The sequence below is a fragment of the Xiphophorus hellerii genome, chromosome 17 (genome assembly GCF_003331165.1).
Source record: "Xiphophorus hellerii strain 12219 chromosome 17, Xiphophorus_hellerii-4.1, whole genome shotgun sequence".
NCBI classification, from domain to species: Eukaryota; Metazoa; Chordata; class Actinopteri; order Cyprinodontiformes; family Poeciliidae; genus Xiphophorus; species Xiphophorus hellerii.
This window is the reverse complement of record NC_045688.1, coordinates 8,705,293-8,722,800: the sequence shown is the minus strand read 5'-3', so window position 1 is coordinate 8,722,800 and position 17,508 is coordinate 8,705,293. Positions and strand designations below refer to the sequence as shown.

The following is a 17,508-nucleotide window of genomic DNA, read 5'->3' as shown; positions in this document are numbered from 1 at the left end:
GTCGCCAGTTGGCGGAGGAACGGCAGTAGGTGCGGCTATAGAGGAGAATCGGCGGTCTTCTGGCGATAAGGGAAAAAAATCACCACACATCCCCACTCAGACGTCTGCTTTCTAGCGTGGAGACCCGTTTGGAAGAGCTCGAGGAGGTATTTTAACAACTGGATATTTCTTTGGACGACATTAAAGCGACGAATTTCGTGGTTTCGAGTTTACATAACAGGCTTTCCTGGTGTTCATCGGTCCTGCTACGGAGTGTTCTGGTCATTCACCTCCTAAAATAACAGGCTAGTTAAATATTCCGTCTTTAACAGTCATATTGTGTCATTGGAGTAAGAGACAAGTCGAGAAGTTTAGTGTTTTTTCAATATTTACGGGTTTTTCATTATTCACAAAAACAAGTTATACAACAAACCAGGCTAGAGCGCTGCAGCGACCAGGGTCCTAAAGCTCGCCGGGTTCACGTCGTTACAGTTCCTTGGAAAACTCACTTTTCTGCGCCCAAATGCTTCAGGAATCAGCTGTTTATCAATTCTTCCACATTATGGAAAAAGTTCTGTTAGAGCAAGGCTAATCAAAAAAAAATCCGGGCTTAAGTTTTTTTTTTCATCTGAAGTGACGTTCTATTTTTTCTTCTATATTTTTCTCCTTGGACTAATAACTACCTGCGAATTGGAATAATAATCAAGTGAGCTCCGTTAAGAAAGAAAAAGAAGAAGACTGCTGATATCATTCACGAAAGGAATAACTAAAGGGGCTCGTCCAGTTGAGTAATGGTCATTAATACGGTCCACTGGTTCCGGAAGGGCTTGCGGCTCCACGACAACCCGTCGCTGAAGGACTCTCTGCTGGGGGCTGATACCGTCCGCTGCGTTTACATCCTCGACCCCTGGTTCGCTGGGTCTTCCAACGTCGGGATCAACAGGTGGAGGTGAGAACACCAACCCATTAACACACACCTCATAATGCATTCATATCTACAAGTTTTTACCAGGATTAAAATTAGGTTAATACAACATCAGATTATATCAATATTTGGGACAAAATGAAGTAAAATGCAGGATTCTGCCTTATGAATTGAGCAGCATCTACTAGGGGAATAAGTGAACATCAGGTGATGCAAATCAAATTAGGAGCTGCTGTGGAGAAATTCAGTGTGTGGTGATGCAAGAAAACGTTTCTTATCTTAAACCTAGAACAGTTATTATACAGCAAGAAAACTTAACATTCATTACTTTGATACCCTTAAAGAAAATCCTGTGCAAACAGTTAAATTCCTATGCCACCTACCAGCAAACATGACCTTTACAGAGGATTGATAATGGAAAACCACAAGACATCCTGTTTGTATCGCAATATGTAGGGGACATGTGAGACATATAGAACAGAGTGCTAAAAAGATGCTAAAACGGCAGAAAGCTATCACTGCACAGAACACAATGGTGGCAGCATGATGCTGTGTTGCTTTTCTTCAGCGTGGACAGGTGTGATGGATGGAGCTACATAATGGTTGATCCAATTGTTCCGCTGGAATTGTAAAGATCTAAAAAAAATAAATTGTTTGCAGACGATTTCCATCTTTTCTTATCAGAAATGTTAAAAATGATGTAGTATTTTCAAGGTTTCACCCAGAATACTTAGTTCAATTAAACTTAGAGGTTTTTGTAATTGTATGAAGAAATGAGTCCCAGATTAAAAAAAACATGGCTGCTGTGAATCAAAGTAAACTTTCGCACATATAAAACATGACATGACCCTGCAGAATCAAACAAGTTTCACCCACATTGTTTTCCTTTTCAAGCATATAGATTATTATTTGTAAAGTTAGTTTATGTCTACTAAAGGATGGCTTACAAATAAAAAAAATACAGCTAGTTTATTATTATATAAATAAGCAGAGGTCAAAGTTTCAATAATCGGACTGATATATAAGCCTGATTACTCATAGAAGCGATGACTTTACTCTGTTGTTTCAACTGATCTTCTAACTGTTGATGATTTCCAGGACATCTGAGAAGTCTCTTGTGTGTTTTTTAGGGTTTGTAGGATGTTATTTTTGAATTAATATCTGTATCATTGAAGTTTTATGAGATAAACTTACTCAAAATGGCATACACAAAGTAGCATATAACCCTGAAATGGAATAAGAGACTCATGTTTTTATTCTTAAAAAACACCCATAAATGTAGGATTAATTTAGAATCAGATCCTACATTCTTCTAAGTATATTACAAGTGATTGCCATCAGAAGTGGCCTCATTATATTAATCCAGCTGTTCTGTGAAGGCCTCAGACATTTGTTGGAGAGCATTAGTGAACATCCAGTACCATGAAGTCCAAGGAACACAGCAGGGAGGCCAGGGACAACATTGTGGAGAAGTTTCCAGCAGCTGGAAAGACTCACTTCTTAACATTCAGAATATGTCGACTGCTATCATTCATTCGGCAAATTTTAGCTGTTTTGGAAGAGCAAGAAGTCTTGTTTACAGTTTGTACCACAAGCAGTGTAGATCATCACCCACTGATTATGTTTGAGATTTTTTTTTTTTAAAGGAATGGCTGAAAAAAATCAGTCTGTATTTGTGTAAAGCTAGCAGATTAAAGCTTATACTAAAGCTAATTCATTTCAAAAATACATTTTTGAAAGTATTTTTAAATGTTGTTGTAACTTGTATAATCCACGTATTTTCAGAGAGTCATCGGGAGTTGTGATGCTGTGTGCAGAAAGGATATCCTGTAGCAGTCAGTCATGCATTCAGTCTAAAAATGCCTCTGACTCAAGACTATCCTGACATGCTAACAGCTCAGTTTCCAGGCAGCAGAAGCGATATTACACAGTAACATCTTAAATCACACCATCAGTTGTTAACCAGCACTGCCAATCCACCTCATTTGCTTTTGCCGCTGAGAAAGCTGAGAAAATCATTGTCAAACATTTGCAGCAGATCCAGTTATAATGTGGTTGTACAAATAATTGTAGAACCTCGTCGTGTTGCTCTAACCGCATAAAATGTTGATGTAGCACATTGACGTTTGCAGTTGTAGGGGTTTGAATACTTTTCCCAGGTTCTGACTTTGGAGGAAAGTTTGTCCCTGCAGAGTTGCCCTTCGGTGTTGCATTGACACTTTGGCCAGTCAAAAGATGAATTCCCTCTGACCCAATCATTTCTCCATGTCAGTCTCCACTCCAGCTGCTGCTGCATGTGCAAACCTCAGCGCGTTGTTCATTCATCAGTCCACAGTCTAATGTCATCTCTGAGATTGGAGTTTCAGTTCTGATGAGCATCCATGTTTTTCTTTCGGTGTTACGCAACAGCAGTTGGCTGTGACGCAGCACAAATGCACAATGCCCTGATTCCTTCCTTCGTTCCGTTTACTGTGCACATATTCAACATTTCCATGCAGTTTTTGCGTCAAAACACTATTAAAATCGCATCACTCTGAGACTTTCCTCGAATATGGTCGCTCCAGATGACTTAATCACGGTAACTTCTCGCTTCTTGCTGACATTCCCTGGTGTGGAACAAGTAGGTCAGTGTGTCAACAGCAAACCCTTCAACTCTGTGGTTTTTCTGACCTATTTCTGCTGTCCCGCCAGACTAAAAGACCCCAGCTTGGTCCACAATGAACTCTAATCCCCACAAAAGCTGATGTCATCTGATATCTATTTTCACATCATGATTACAGACTCCTTCGTAGTGATCATGTTGGTGTAAAATGGTTCTATGAAGTAGTTAAAGATAAGAGGGAGAAACGGTAAAAGTTGGATACAAAAGGGATTATAATTGACCTGTGTAGTGGTTTTCTTTCTGGGTCAGTCTCACGTTTTTAAGCTGACCTTGGATCAGAACAACTGTCAGCTTAAACCTCCATCTTTGTCCCTGAAGAGGTGCGTAGATTTCGGGTAAGGACGTCAGATGGGGACTCAATAAATCTCAACTAATTTAGCCAAAAGGAGAAGGTGAAAAGTTTCAACATGAAAACTTTCCATCCTCAGGTCATGGAAGATTGTTTATGGTGGATAACAAAAAATATCCAAATTAAAGGGGAGTCATTTGGTTTGTTGCTCAGTGTTGTTGACAGGCAGGAAAAACTACCATTTTAACATGAGATACTCTTTAAATAAAAGCTTAACTCTAAAGCTAAAAAAACACTTTATTTTTATAGAAAAGCTAAAAAATAATAATAGATATCCTCTCTCCATGTATTCTCTAAAATGTGTTATGAAATGTCCAGCTCTGGAAAAAATGAAGAGCCCGCTGCACTGAACCCCACTGAAACCTTTGCACCAGATATTAATTTCTGAACTCTTCCTGAGTTAAAACATTAGTATTATTGTTTCTAAATAAATATTAACTTGTTTTCTTTGCATTATTTGAGGTCTGAAAGCACTGCATCTTTTTTGTGATTTTGACCATGTCTCATTTTCTGCAAATAAATACAAAATTTATTTTAAATTTCGGAGACATGTCAAGGTTTTCCCCAGAAAACTCATTAAGTCTGGTGATTGGGTTTGGCAGTCATTCATCCAACGGCCATTGTGTTTTTGAGTTAAAAAATGTTTAAAGTTGACAAGAAATTTGAAAATATCACTTGATAATTATGTGTTATTAAAAGATTGAAAGATTAATACCTGAACAACAAATATAAAGTCTTTAACATTTTAAAAAGACTTTAAAAAATATGCAATACTTAGCCTGGTGAGGGCACAAGTAAAGCCTGGTGGCCTGCCAGGCTCATAATACACTGAATGTTGTCAGTAGTTCACAGAATAAAAGAACAATGTTAATTTTACTCAAACATATATCTATTTAAAAATCTAATTTTTTTCCTGTATTTTAGCAGCTTAAAAATGGACATGGCTGCTATGTTTCTTATTTTTTGCGATGCTTTCTGTTGACTGAAACAGAAGAACTAAAACTGAGATTAACTTACGCACTAGTGAACTAATTATGATGTTCACATTGTTGTTATGTTGGTGTAAAAACTGTTTGGTGGGTTTGCTGCAGGATGCCTCCGCCTACTGCTTTCTGTATCCATAGCAACAGCATGGGAAGCTCCACATCACTGCTGCTCTGCTTGTGTTTACCCGTGTGTAGGTGTGATGTAAAACGCCCTGCTGTGTTGTAAACAAAAAGTGCTGAAAAGAACAACTTATAGCTGAGTAGTTCTTTAAAAGGAAAGAACATTCAAGTTGAAAATATCTGAGCCTGTTTCTTGATTAAAATCACGTTCATTAAACTTTTTTTGATTTATCTTCTATTTATGTGATTCAGTATCGAGTCAGATTAATAGAGAGGAGACGGACATGATCATAATTTCTGTTCTAGCTCAGAAATGTCAGGATTTGAAGAGCAAAATAAGACAGAAAAGGGTCAAATATTTTTTAGAACTGTCTTCCTGTTCAGGGAAAGTAAAAGTGAGTTTAGTCTCTTTCACCCATAATGATATTATTTATTCAATTTGGTTTCATAGAATGCTGCTGAGGTTAATTTGTGTCATTAGGACATTAAATAGAATATTAATAACATCTGTTAAAGTACTTCTTTATTTTCATACAATAATCAGCTAAATAAAAGTTTTATGCAGCTCTCTATGATATTAATTAGTGATTAATTTGTCTGACACAAAAAACCTAACCACAGTATTGCACGAATTTTTTAAATTTTCTTAATTCTTCCACTTTATTAAGATTGTCTGATTCACCCAGTGTTTTTGTTTGATTAGTCAGAAATTGAATCCAAAATAAGCACCAAGTATTCTTTAGAAACAGTTTGAAAGAGTCTCAACAAAATTAAAAATGTCACAGCTTTAGAGCTGCTATTAGAACAGCTTTGCTTAATAGAAAGTTAAAAATGGCCACTCAGTGTTTGGATTAAATTAAAAACAGCAAAGCGTTTTTAAAATAATGACTTAAGTAATTGTATTAATCATCTTAGGTTATGGGCTTGAATAATAAAGGAAGGTTGGGATGAAATGTTCCCAGTATAGATCTTGTCTTCAAACCAGTTTAACTATTGAGTCACATCATAGATTAAATCTGAACTGCACTCTGTTTCCTTTCTGTATAAATATAACTATTTTGGATTGAGTTATCATTGGATTTCTTTTCTTTTTGTTAGAAGTGTACAAAATAACGACATTTAAATGAATAGTACAGGAGCTCAGAGATTCTGACAGCCATCTTGAGTTTCTTCCATTGTCTAATAATTGTCTTCTCAGCAAACTGTTAGCATGTTGCCCTGTAGTCCATCCCGGCCTTGTGCAGATCTACAGTTTTGCTTTTAGTTTTTTGGTCTTCTTGGTGGACATGTTGGAGCTTTATTGATTTATTGAGAGTGTGGACAGGTGTAACAAGCTCAAACAGGTGCAGGTATTACAATTAAATATTTAAAAATCATACAATGTGGTGTTTTTTTTTTATATCTCGCAGTTAATGGGCACTATCTAAGTGGGAAAATTTGTCAAATCTGTATGAAATTCTTATTTTCCTTACCGTATAATGCTTAAGACCAACTTAAACTATATACCTTTAACTAAGACTGACACATTATCTACCTGTGCACACGCACTGTGACTGTTATATCCTTCATTACCCATAAATAAAGTATTAATCAAGCACTAAGCATGCTGATAATTATAAAAAAAGTTGAATCTTTGAGATAACATCTGATTTCTTGCCCAGTTCTTTGTGTACAAACACCAGCTTCTTCTGCCTACTCCCATTATCACCTGTGACACACTTACCTCTGCTTCACCGTCGAGGTTTGTCAGTTTTGTCCTGGCTTACTGATGTTTCTGATTACTCATCTTTTCAGCCTCCTGAGCTGCAGCAACATTAGATCAAATTGCTTCTTTCACTTCTCAAAAGCACGGCTTTTAGATCTGGTTCACCTCAGATGGGAGACATTGTTCAGATGTAGGTCATCACAAAGAAAAGGTCCTGTTTTGGACATTCAAACGTAGACACTCTTATTGTTGTAGATTTTGTGCATAACATCTGAATTATTTGGAGGTCTTCAGGGCATCCAGGAAGCAGTTACTAGAGCGCCACATGCTGGTTCAGAAGGAAAACTGGTTTATATTAAATTGATGTTTGAACTTTGAAAATAAAACTAAATTGATCCTACTCTCCGTCCTGCATCAGTATCATAAAATATCTAATGAAAATGAGTTTAATTTGATTACTGATCTTAAATTGTTTTCTCTATTCTGTTTATTTTTTCTATTTTCCCCATTTCCTCAAACAGAGTGTTCTTGTTTTACACCAGTTTGAATAAATAAAAGTTTAAAAGTTTGATGCAGCTCCTCTTCCTGCCTCTCTGCAGGTTCCTGCTGCAGAGTCTCGAGGATTTGGACTCCAGCCTAAGGAAGCTCAACTCCCGTCTGTTCGTGATCCGGGGCCAACCCACAGATGTCTTTCCCAGACTCTTCAAGGTGATTTGACCCACTATATTCTGCAAACTCGGGTTGCTGTGGGACTCTCGTGGAAGTCCTGAATAATTGTTTTAAATCTGTTTTGCAGGAATGGAAGATCACTCGGCTCTCTTACGAGTACGACTCTGAGCCTTTTGGGAAAGAGCGAGATGCTGCCATTAAGAAGCTCGCCTCTGAGGCCGGAGTGGAGGTGACAGTTCGCATCTCCCACACGCTCTATGACCTGGACAAGTAAGTTATCACACACCAAACGGTCCTGCTGCTATTATTAACTGTGTCGATTTAAAACCAAATGTTTGTTTTTTGTGTTTATCAGGATCATAGAGCTAAACGGGGGCCAGTCTCCCCTCACCTATAAGCGGTTCCAGACTCTCATCAGCCGGATGGACGCAGTGGAGCTGCCTGCAGAGTCCATAACGGCTGAGGTCATGGGAAAATGCACTACGCCGCTGTCTGAAGACCATGATGATAAGTTTGGGGTTCCCTCTCTGGAGGAACTAGGTGAGTTCAGCCTAAAGATGCAAACAATTAATCAAATTACGGTTAATATTCAATTAATGGTTTATTAGGTTAATGCAACACCCGCTTAGACCTTAGGTGTAGGTGTTGTAGTTTGGCCTCCATCTAGCAGAGGGCGCCACTGGTCATCCGTAAGCAGAGCAAGCTGATGCAGAATTAAAAATGGGGGAGATATAACAGAACAGGAAAGAAAAAGAGTCCAAACTGAGTCTTTATGTGGATTTGTTTTGAAATATAAACACTCGACAAACTCCTGAAATTTCACATTAACGTTGACAATGATGGAGCAGAATTCACTTCTCAACCAAAAATTACTGATTTGCTATGAAGGCGAGGATGTAATGAGAGAAAGGCGGAGGGAAAAGCGCAGAAAAATTGTAACATGATGGAAAAAGACATGATGTCAGTAACCACAGTTGATTTTGAGGGCTGTCTGAGTTTAATAATGTGAGAAGAAATTTGCCCTTTATGGAAAGACAAAACTCCAGTTTTTAAGAAAGTGGCCACTTATCAATTAATCATTTGTCGATCAATAACTTATACCAACTTCAGATTAACTTGAATTCCTAGTTCAGCCATTCTAAAACAGCATAGAAGAAAATCTGATGATGTTCTGAGATATGAAGCTGGCTTTAAATTGTGTGCTTTTATCATGAACTTGCAGGTTTTGACACCGAAGGTTTGTCTTCGGCTGTGTGGCCTGGAGGAGAAACCGAAGCGCTCACTCGACTGGAGAGGCACCTGGAGAGGAAGGTCAGTCCAATTTTTTTCCGTAAATCGCCTCATCATCTTGCAGTTTTGATAATGCGACTGGTTTTGCAATCAGGCGTGGGTGGCGAACTTCGAGCGTCCCAGAATGAACGCCAACTCGCTGCTGGCGAGTCCGACCGGCCTCAGCCCCTACCTGCGCTTCGGCTGCCTCTCCTGCCGCCTCTTCTACTTCAAACTCACCGACCTCTTCAGGAAAGTGAGTGTTTTTACCAACACCATGATACTTTTTGCTCTGATGGTGCAAGTTTAGGAGTTATTTTCATTTCCATTAGCTTTATATGTAGTCCAGTTTGACATTAAATTGAATAATTAAAGCCAAATGGTAAAAGGTTATTGGTCCTAGACAGTTCAGCCAACTTTTATATGAATCCCTCATCCCGAGCAAGCATGTGGCGACAGTGGGAAGGGAGGACTTATTTTTAGCAGGAATAAACGCTGAAGAAAATCAGGTTTAGTTTGAGCGGTCAGCTTGGACTTGGAGTACTTTCTATTAAAAAAAAAAAACTATTTCCATCTTCATCTTGGGAAATACAGCTAAACACAAGGACCTTATATGAAAATAAAACCAAAGAAAAAAGTGGTTCAGTCGTCAAAAAAAAGAAGAAAAAAACAGCTGAGCATGGGATCCATGGAAAAGAAATACAAAACAAAAATAGCACCAAGCAAAATCTCCATTAACGAGCTCATCCTTGAAAGAAACAACAAAAATACAGAAGAGAAGACAAAGTCAGCTGCAGGAAGAGTAGCATTAGCTTTAATTAGGAAAAATGCTGGTAAGTAGGTCTATCTACATCTTTGTGTGGAACCAAATCACAAATCATAAAAGTGACAGCTAAACACTGAGTCACTGGACCAGCAATTGTGTCCAATAGTGTACGTAGTAAATGGCAGAAACATGTCCATCAATCTTCTTTTTCCGGATAAACACAGAATAACTGAGCTTGGAGTAGATTTAAAGTAAGAGACAGCAGAAGTTTTGCCATTGACTCCATCCAGGATTCAGACTCTGAATGTTGCTTGATGTTAAGAAATGTAGAAAATACAACATTTCTATTTTGCTGTCTACCCCGTGATAACATAAAGCGACCGCCCATTTAAATCTTCTCTAACGTCTGATTCCAGGTAAAGAAGAACAGCTCCCCTCCTCTGTCGCTGTACGGCCAGCTGTTGTGGCGCGAATTCTTCTACACAGCGGCCACCAACAACCCCTGTTTCGACAAGATGGAGAGCAACCCAATCTGCGTCCAGATCCCATGGGACCGCAACCCCGAGGCGCTGGCGAAGTGGGCCGAGGGCCGGACGGGCTTCCCCTGGATCGATGCCATCATGACGCAGCTGAGGCAGGAGGGCTGGATCCACCACCTGGCCCGGCACGCCGTGGCCTGCTTCCTGACCCGGGGAGACCTGTGGATCAGCTGGGAGGAGGGCATGAAGGTAGAGGACGCCGACTCTTGAGTTACTGTCAGGTTTTGCAGGACGCATCAAACCGTTTTGGTTTCGTCTTCAGGTGTTCGAGGAGCTGCTGCTGGACGCAGACTGGAGTGTCAACGCCGGCAGCTGGATGTGGCTCTCGTGCAGCTCCTTCTTCCAGCAGTTCTTCCACTGCTACTGCCCAGTCGGTTTCGGCCGACGCACTGACCCCAACGGAGATTACATACGGTACCGTCACTGAGTCTCACTCTGAATTTAATGTTTTACTTTTAGGTCGATTCTGGTGGCTGTGTATCTTTAGAAGGTCAACAGCCATAAAATTGTCTGGGGTTTTTCAACCGTTTTAGGGTCATTTTAATGTGCTGAATCCAAAAATCACATTGGTTTTGCTCAATCAGGTCAACATTTTTAACTATGGGTGCAACATGAGCATTGAAATGTGTTTCTTGTTCTCACATCTGGATCGTTTTCCTGAGAATCTGGGATCAATTAGTGATGAGCAGGAGGAGCGATTCCATCAGAACAGAAAAGAGTTGGAGAATTTTACAGAATGAAGACGTTAACAAATTTTTACTCCTAAAACCTTTTTTGGTTGAGAAATATTAACGGAAATGAACTGATAATGTCACAGAAAGATCGGATTTCTAATAAAAACCTGACTTGATTGAGAAAAATTAATGTCATTTTTGGATTCAGTGGTGCAAAATAGTCCTAATTCAGTTGAAAAAAATAAACAACTTCTAAAAAAATATTTTTTTGTAACCCAGTGTAATCACAGGTCTAAAATTTTGTCCTTTCATATTCTTTGTAGTCTTTGTCTTAACTGTGTTCTAGCCTTGCTAGCTAGCTAGCTTGATAAGTTTTTTTGCATCTGTCCTGGTTAAGTTCAAATGTATCGCCAGTTGACTTGACGATGTTTGTCTTCGCCATTGGCTCACTTCTGTAGCCAAAGATGCAAGGCTAGATGCTTTCTGTGCAAAAACCTTTGCACTGCCAGAGTTAAAGCTGTGGAGAGCATTGCAAAATATATGATTTTCTTAAATTTGAGTTGGTGAAACCTGCAGGAACCCTGTCTTACCTCCTTGGATAGTTGAATAATCTGCCACATTCCCTCTCTGTTTCCATCCCTCTGCTCAGGCGCTACCTGCCCATTCTGAGAGGATTTCCAGCGAAGTACATCTACGATCCCTGGAACGCTCCGGAGTCTGTGCAGAAGGCTGCCAAATGCATCATCGGCGTGCATTACCCCAAGCCCATGGTGAACCACGCTGAGGCCAGCTGCATCAACATCGAGCGAATGAAGCAGATCTACCAGCAGCTTTCCTGCTACAGAGGCCTTGGTATACTGACCCGTTACTTTATTTCTCTCTTGTTCATATGTAAGGTATCTTTCCACATTGATTGACTCTTTATTGTTTACATCCTCAGGCCTTTTGGCTACAGTTCCATCCAACACTAACGGAAACAATGAGACATCCTCAGATGCTATGGCGTTCCCCGTCGAGGCTTCACCCCAGGCTGCTGCTCCAGCAGGTAAGAAAAAAAAAACAAATGTTATTCTGTTTAAATAAAATTGCACAGCTGCACCTCCTTATTTTTACATTTCTCATTAAAATTCTGTTTAAATGTGTTTTGTCTTTCTTTGATTTTTCAGCCTATCAGATGCCAGTTCATTCAGAGACAGACTGGCGCAGTGGTATGATGGTTTACCTGCAGGGGGATCCACAGAACAGCACCAGCACACACAAGCAGGGTAGGGATTACATAGCACATTTATCACTTACGAATTATTTATATTTTTATGTTAATCTGTTTGTTTTAATCAACTCTGATGATTGTTTCATCTTCCTGAAGTTCCCAGTTACGCTCCAGCTACCAGCATGATGCGCTACACTCAAAGCAGCCCACAGATTCCAGGTCCTGCACTGCAAAAAGGTGCAAAATAAATCTATTTAAATCCGTGATGTGGAGTAGTTTCTGTGAAAACTTTCTAAATGTCACTTTGTCTTTTTTTTTTGTTTGTTTCAAGGATTCGAGCATCATCCCGTCACACAGACCAGCGGAAAACGACCCAATGAGGATTCTGGCCATGGCAGAGGCTCTAAAATCCAGAGGCAGAGCAACCACTGAAGAGTTAGTGACACATTTATTTTACACACTCAGACTCACTGGCTGTACTGGGATGAAATTTGATGTTTTATGACAAAACTCAGCTTCAGGTTTCTTATTAGGAACTCCAAACATGTTATACTATCTAGTCTTTTGAGTAAATGAGTGCGTCTATAGCAAGAATCTAATATTTTATTTAAAACTTTATGTATTTAACCCTTTTAAGCCTAACTTTCAAATATTCACCTGGATATTTTTGTTTATTTTAATTGTACGAAGTTCTTTAAATGTCCTGTGAGTAAATATATTTGCCCATTTATCCATAACAACTGGAACTTTCATTATCTAGTAAGTTATTCTCACAATTTACCATCTATTAAGAGTGTTTCATCAGATTAATTTCACTCCCTGCTACAGGGAGAGTGAAATTACCGTAATAACCCAATATTGGCTGGAAAGCGCAACGTCTCCCCTTCTAGAAACCGTTGGGATTTTTCAGATAGCGCAAAGTGTAGCAGAGTTACGGTACTGCAAATTTGACTGAATCGTCGCCAACACGTTCGGTCTGGAAGGGTTAATACAATTCACCTAGTGAATCACATTTTATAGATTAATTTCTATCAATTATGATGACTTCTCACTAACACCTAACTCTGTCATCCATAAAATATGAAATAAACACTGAAGGTACAAATTTTCATTGGTTCACACAAACACAACAGAAAACAATCTTATTTTTCTTTCCTTTCTTCCAGGTGTTTCTGCACATCGTCCTTCATATTATCAGCCAAATCAAAGCAGACACTAAAGGACTAAAGGTTTACCTCCATCACCACGGTGTTGCATGAACGCACCTTAGGGATGATAAAATGCACACACACACGTCCCCCGATTGAACAGACTGTGGACTCTGATGAGGACTGCATATCAGCGCCAGTGAGGCCACGGCGGCTCTCACTGAGCGCTTCTTTGGCTTAATATTGACAAACATCCTTGTGTATATAATGAATTTGCTAACTGCAGCTCACACAACTTGTATATATTTGGATATTTTATGTATGTTTTCTCTTCTTGTGTAGCCATAAACCCACTGATATATTTTTGATATGAGATCATGCATAGATCTTTTTTTGTTTTGATAGTTCTCAATAAATAATAATAATAATTAAAATAAAAAACATTTAAAGACTTTTCGACAAAAAAAAAAGAACACTGAGAGAGCTTCTGTGTTTGCTAACCATCGTTTTCCCCAAACTTTGTTCTTTCTTGATCCATCTATCGTAAACTGACAAAGACGAAGTGTTTTGGTTGATCTCAGTAATTGTAGACGTGTCTCATTCCTTTCCAGTGTGGAGGCAAAATAACATTAACCATCTTGATGTTGCCCTTTTTTAGTAGTTTTGGAGAATAAAAAAGGACTAAAGAGTCTTTGCATCACAGTGACTTCCCTGTAAAATCCTTAATAAAGAAGTGTACCATAAACAAGACTAGTGTATTCATTTGAATCAAATTGTGGGTTTTATCTTGAACATATGAGGAGTTTATATAGTTTACCATTCGATCATTATGTTGCTTCTGTACCTGGTCATATTTCAGCAACAAGGTAGCTCATAAAGCTTTATAAGATCGAGATAATAGAACATTGCAGTGGCAAATTAAAGGAAAATAATAAAGAGTTGCAATCTAGACTGAAACTAATGATGTTCCAGTTATTAATTGAAGGCAATCCTAACCAAATGGGGTTTTAACCTTGATTTAAACAGTTTATTCCAGATTAGAGGAGTATTAAAACTAAAGGCTGCTTCTCTTCCCACAAAAGCTATATTTTTAAACAAATTATTAAATAAAGTAAGGTCACAGCAAAGTGAGTAGATTCCCACAAACATAATCAGCTGTCAGGCAAAAGTATAAACAGTCATTAAGGCAACAAGAAGAAGCTCTTATGTTGGGTATTTCCTGATGTTTGTAAGATTTGAATAACTTACAGACTGGTGCTGCAGATAATTGAATATTTCATCAAAATCTTTCAAATACGGATACAAGACCCTAACTTGGCACAATGTTCCAAGGGGCTTGTGTTTTAGAAAAATAAATAAATCAAAAATTAGCCACTGAAAAATTTAAGATGGCTGCCATGGTCATCAAGGAAATTTATCTGCATTAAATCTGCCAATATTTATCACAGATGAATACTTTTGGTTTCAAGTGATACATAATTAGACCCAAAGAAATCATATTTGTTGATAACTTTCATTTTTCAACATGGCCACCATGGAAGATTAATATTTCCACGCAAAATGAATGTGTTTGGTTACATATTTTGAACCATAGAAATCATATATGGTTTTTTCTTGTGTTTCCATTTTCTGGTGGACATTTTTCAAAATGGCCACCATAGTTATAACAAAGAGTACATGTTTGCACTAAAATCAGCAGCAGTTACTGCCATTAGTGAGAACAGCTAACCAAACAGTTAGCTTCACTAGCCACTAATTCGCTAAGCAAGACTCTTAGTTCTGTTAACGCTAAACTGCTAAACATTTAGAAAAATTAGCAGAAGCTAATGCTAAACCGCCAAACACAGAAAATTAGCAGAAGCTAATGCTTTATTGCTAAACACACAAACGGTTAGCTGAAGCTAACATTAACCACTAAGACGACTGTCTGTCAGTCTGTCAGACATCTTTAACTCCTTCCAGTTTATAACTGGTGTGAGATTTTCAAACAGTAAAGTCCTCAGTTTCTGATTTTGCTAAGTTATTACTTTAAAGTTGTATGAATTGGATGACGAAAGTCAAAAACATGATGAACATTTAATGACACTAATTAATTTAAAAGGCTTAAAAACAATGGCCATTTTGAAAAATGTCTGTTGTCCCGAAATTCAAGAGGCTAATGAGAAATATCAGAACCATACATTGAGGGTTGAGCATATAAATTTTTAAGCCTGTATCCACATTTGAAAGATTTTTAAAGTAATGTGATGTACTAAGTCAACATCTACCAAACTCCAGTTTATTAGCATTAGAGTTTCTTTCTTCATTCCTCAGCAGTCCTGAGTGGAGCCACAGGGTTAAAGAGCGGCCTCTGCTGCCGGAGGTTCAGCTTGGCGTAGCTCATCTCAAAGTCCTTCTTGGTTCCTACGATTACGTCCAAGCTGCCGGAGTGAACGTCGTACCCGTAGGATGCTAGCTTCTGGATCCGATACAGCACTATCTGCGTTGTGAGCTCCAGGACGTTCGGGGATTCCTTCACCTGCTCGACGCTCACCCCGGCGTCCATCAGTCCCTGAAAGCGTCCCGCCAAGGTGGCCAGCGAGTTGTACAAAACGGCCGGGCAGCAGATCACGACCTGCTTCAGTTCGTCCTCAGAGCAGCTGAGAGCATCCTGGACATAGGCCAGCGCCTGCCGCATGGCTTCAGGCTGCAGCTCGGAGATGGACGTTCGGAGGCTGGACACCAGGCTGAGCAGCTCCTCTGTGGTGAAGCCCCACTCCCTCAGGTAGCCCAAACTGTCCCTCCAGGTCTCCGCTGGACGCAGGAGGATGTACGGGTTCTGGCTGAGGAGCTTCTGCAGCCAAACCTGGAGATTACCCTCATCCCCACCCAGGTCCAAGTAGGTCTCTCTGAGGGTGTGGATCACCTCCTGGTTGCTCTCCACAGGTCGACTGAAGCTCTGCGGCGCGCTGGCCATCAGCTTGCTGATGATCTTCTTGTTGAGGCGAAGTCTCTGGAGGTAGAGGATGTTGGCCCGCTGGTTGCTGTGGTGGCTTACGGTGAAAAAGGAAGCTGGGAACTTTTTGATGATGCTCAGAAGGGAGTGTTGGCTGGAACATACCGACCCCCAGAGGTCCCGCTGGGCATCCATGTCCTCTGGCGGGCACAGGACAGCCTCGGGGTGGGTCTCAAGGATGTGGGCGATCACCGCCGTGTCAGCACCCATGTCTCTCAGAAGACCGGCTGTCTCAGCCACATAGGAGGTCTTCTCAGACAAAACCCAACCCTTGAGCTTGCGGACCTTTCTGATGTCCACTGACAATTTGTACAGAGAGTCAACCGTGCGTTGATTCTCCTCCCGTTTGCTGTGGGAGGTGAGGGAAGCGAAGGGAGGCAGGAACAGCCTCATCTTCTGGCAGGAGGCACACAGAGACGTAGTGGTGACACGAAGCATCGCAGCGGATCTCTGAAGAAGAAGAACAACGTTCATTCCCCCAATCTGTAAAGAGTTGTGACAGCTAGCATTCAGCTAGTCCCTGAATTACTGCAACTATTTCCACAAGTCTCATAATCACTGAATATTTAGGCCTACATGCAAAAACCACTATCTTCATGGAGAAACATGATGGTGGGAGCATCATGCTGTGGGGGTATTTTTTCAGCATTTTTTATATATTGCTCTTGTATTTATTCCCTATTTCTACCAGATAACAGCAAGAATTGATGGGAAGATGATTCTCTTAATTCAGTGCTATCCAAACTTTTTGCCCTCTGGGCCAAAACTAGCAAATTAAAACTATCCACGGGCCTCAAATTTTGTTGAATTTAAAATGCAAAAATTATTACATCATAATTTTTATTTTTTTTACTTTTACCTGCTCAATAATAAACAAAATTTATATGAAATCTATTAATATGTAACGATCCAAAGCATTAAAAAAATATTTCAGACTGTTGCTTCTTTTAAAAAACAAAAACAAAAAAATATACACATTTTTGTGGTTCTATTTTGTTGCTTGTTTAAATTTCAGTTGTTTTCTATTTTGTTGGGGATCAACAGATTTTTCAGATTTTTATTAGTTTAAAAAATGGAGAAAACTTTACATTATTTTCTTTCCACTTTATAATTGTGGAATACTTTGGGTATTATAAAAACAACCAGATGTGGGAACAAATCAAGGATTGTGTATAATTTAGGGGGGGTGGGGGGGAACATCTAAAAGGATATAGAGAAAACGATTTCCACTGATTACAGTTATGACTGCAGTCTTTCACATGTGATGCTGCATGTGCCTGTTATGTATGTACTATAAACCAATGACTGCGTCAGGCCACAGCTGCAAAGCCACGACGCGGAAGGGAGTGATTGTAACGACAGCAGCCAAAAACATTCATCGCTACAGTTTATTTGACATAAAATGAACAATAATGTGGATTATTTTACCGGTTTTAAGGGGGTTTCTTTGCTGTGACTCCGTTGTCATGCCCACCGCTCTGCTTTCATAACGCTACACAACCTTGTGGGCGG

General features: G+C 39.5%; 2 protein-coding genes across 2 annotated transcripts; one reads left to right on the top strand and one right to left on the bottom strand.

Moving 5' to 3' along the window:
* LOC116736751 (cryptochrome-1-like) lies at window positions 1-13,482 on the top strand. Its single transcript, XM_032589494.1, has 14 exons — window positions 1-928; window positions 7,326-7,434; window positions 7,523-7,665; window positions 7,751-7,935; window positions 8,618-8,706; window positions 8,780-8,920; window positions 9,847-10,158; window positions 10,232-10,383; window positions 11,293-11,495; window positions 11,584-11,688; window positions 11,810-11,908; window positions 12,010-12,090; window positions 12,185-12,288; window positions 13,020-13,482. The coding sequence occupies exons 1-13, from the start codon at window positions 771-773 to the stop codon at window positions 12,283-12,285; spliced, it is 1,878 nt and encodes a 625-aa protein (XP_032445385.1). The 5' UTR covers window positions 1-770; the 3' UTR covers window positions 12,286-12,288; window positions 13,020-13,482.
* Window positions 13,432-17,508, bottom strand: LOC116736753 (transcription termination factor 2, mitochondrial-like). The gene is made up of 2 exons (XM_032589495.1): window positions 17,425-17,508; window positions 13,432-16,446 (listed from the first exon to the last, which is right to left on the bottom strand). The coding sequence occupies exon 2, from the start codon at window positions 16,432-16,434 to the stop codon at window positions 15,304-15,306; it is 1,131 nt and encodes a 376-aa protein (XP_032445386.1). The 5' UTR covers window positions 16,435-16,446; window positions 17,425-17,508; the 3' UTR covers window positions 13,432-15,303.

Excerpts from the sequence above, each read along its gene's own strand:
- LOC116736751 (XM_032589494.1), top strand. The coding sequence starts at position 771 with ATGGTCATTAATACGGTCCACTGGTTCCGGAAGGGCTTGCGGCTCCAC. Across the intron at positions 8,707-8,779 it reads AGAGGCACCTGGAGAGGAAG|GCGTGGGTGGCGAACTTCGA; the intron begins GTCAGTCCAATT and ends TTTTGCAATCAG. Across the intron at positions 11,689-11,809 it reads CCAGGCTGCTGCTCCAGCAG|CCTATCAGATGCCAGTTCAT; the intron begins GTAAGAAAAAAA and ends TTGATTTTTCAG.
- LOC116736753 (XM_032589495.1), bottom strand. The coding sequence starts at position 16,434 with ATGCTTCGTGTCACCACTACGTCTCTGTGTGCCTCCTGCCAGAAGATG.